Source organism: Gekko japonicus, unplaced genomic scaffold (genome assembly GCF_001447785.1).
Source record: "Gekko japonicus isolate JY-2015 unplaced genomic scaffold, Gekko_japonicus_V1.1 scaffold2226, whole genome shotgun sequence".
Classification (NCBI taxonomy): domain Eukaryota; kingdom Metazoa; phylum Chordata; class Lepidosauria; order Squamata; family Gekkonidae; genus Gekko; species Gekko japonicus.
The window spans coordinates 241,787-243,545 of record NW_015159781.1 but is presented as its reverse complement, the minus strand read 5'-3'; the positions used below and the strand labels follow the sequence as shown (position 1 = coordinate 243,545).

Below are 1,759 nucleotides of genomic sequence, written 5' to 3'. Positions count from 1 at the left end.
GACTCTAATCTGGGAGAACCGGGCTTGATTCCCCCACTCCTCCTCCACTTGCACCTGGCTGGATGACCTTGGGCAAGCCGTAATTCTGATAAGAGCTGTTCTGGGCATAGAGCAGGGGTCACTGGGGGTGTGGCGGGGAGATAGTTGTGAAAACAAGGACACAGCAGAGACAGAAGTCACGTTCCCTCTCTGCTTGCTGGGCTGGTTTTCTAGATGTGTTTTCCCAGTCAGTTTTTAACACAGGGGCATTCCAAGCTGTGATCTTCCATAAACAGCCGCAACCGCTGTCCCGTAATGTCAGGTGGGCAGCCATGTTGGTCTGCAGCAGAAGAGCAAGATTCGAGTCCAGGAGCCCCTTAGAAACCAACAAGATTTTCCAGGGCAGAAGCTTTTGAGAGACAAGGCTCCCTTCATCAGCTATTACTTGCATTAGAGCAAGGGAACTTTGCCTATCGAAAGCTTCTGCCCTGGAAATCTTGCAAGTCCCATTCTACTGTGCTGTTCTCCTATGCTTGCATGAACCAGGCAGCAGAAGAGTTTCAAATACAAGTACAGTGCAGTGGCCAGTGCTGAATCCAGACTAGGGAAATCCAGAGTCAGACCCCGGTCCAGGCATGAGATACACTGGGTGACCATGGGCCAAACGCACACATGTTCAGCCTAACCTACCGCACAGGGGGGGTTGTGAGGATAAACAGGAGAGGGCACGTGTATACTATCCAGAGCTTCTCGGAATAAAGGTGAGACAGACATGCGACAGGGATGTTAAAAAACAGCATTGGGACACACTATGGGGATTTCATACTTGTCTGCATAAAGACAACCAACCTAGGCTGAATTCAGGCCAAGGGTCCAACTAAGCTGGTATTCTGTCTCCAATCTAATGGCCCCAGGGAAACTCATAAACGGAGAGAGACGGGGTCCTGGTCAATGCTCCCTCTAAGCTGTGGAGTCTTGTGAGCAAAAATTCTACTTTGTGAGCTACTGGCACGAAAGTTGTGAGCGAGTGACTTGGCTCCTGCATAAATTAGTTTGTTTTAGAGCCATCCTTCCCGAGCTAAGACAAAAATCTGTGAGCCAGAGGCTAAAAAATTGCGAGCTAGCTCACACTAACTCAGCTTAGAGGGAACACTGGTCCTGGTGCTGAACCCCACAGGTGAGGAAGCTGGAGATACTCAAATGATGTTCTCCATACAAGTAGCCACATGTCCTTACCTTCCCTTGCAGGCACTCGATCAAGTGACCAATGGTCATACGTGAAGGGATGGCGTGGGGGTTGATGATGATATCGGGGGTGATGCCTTCACAGGTGAATGGCATGTCCTGGAGACGAGAAAAGGAAGAGTGAGGTCCATTTCCCCATCTTCAAAGTAATCTCGATTACAGCAATTTCTTGAAACTGTTCGGTCTGCTTTCCTCTATATTTAACCTCTCAAATTGATTAGCACAATACGCTCTACATGTGACTGCCCCAGAGACTTATCTGATGCTTCAAGGTTACTAAGAATTTTTCGGCTCAGATATTAAACAGGGATTGGCTGCAAAAAGTGCATTAAACCAATTCCTTCATCCCTCCCCCCCTGCACTACAGTGGCTTCCTGTGTATCTCTTGGTCCAGAGGGAAATGCCCTTTGGTCACCTCCACAGCTATAAAACGAGACTGGTGCAGTGGACCAGCAAGACAGCCTCCTTCCATAGGAACATCTCAGTCCTGAGGCTTTCACCGGGGGGGGGGGGGGGGGCTCCAGGCGGAGGGGTA

The 1,759-nt window shown here is 49.6% G+C and overlaps 1 protein-coding gene across 1 annotated transcript in view; it reads right to left on the bottom strand.

Moving 5' to 3' along the window:
• POLR2B (polymerase (RNA) II (DNA directed) polypeptide B, 140kDa) overlaps positions 1–1,759 on the bottom strand; it is a 32,024-nt gene that overhangs the window by 2,856 nt on the left and 27,409 nt on the right. The window contains 1 exon segment of the mRNA XM_015406988.1: positions 1,216–1,439. Coding sequence (XP_015262474.1) covers positions 1,216–1,439 — 224 coding nt within the window.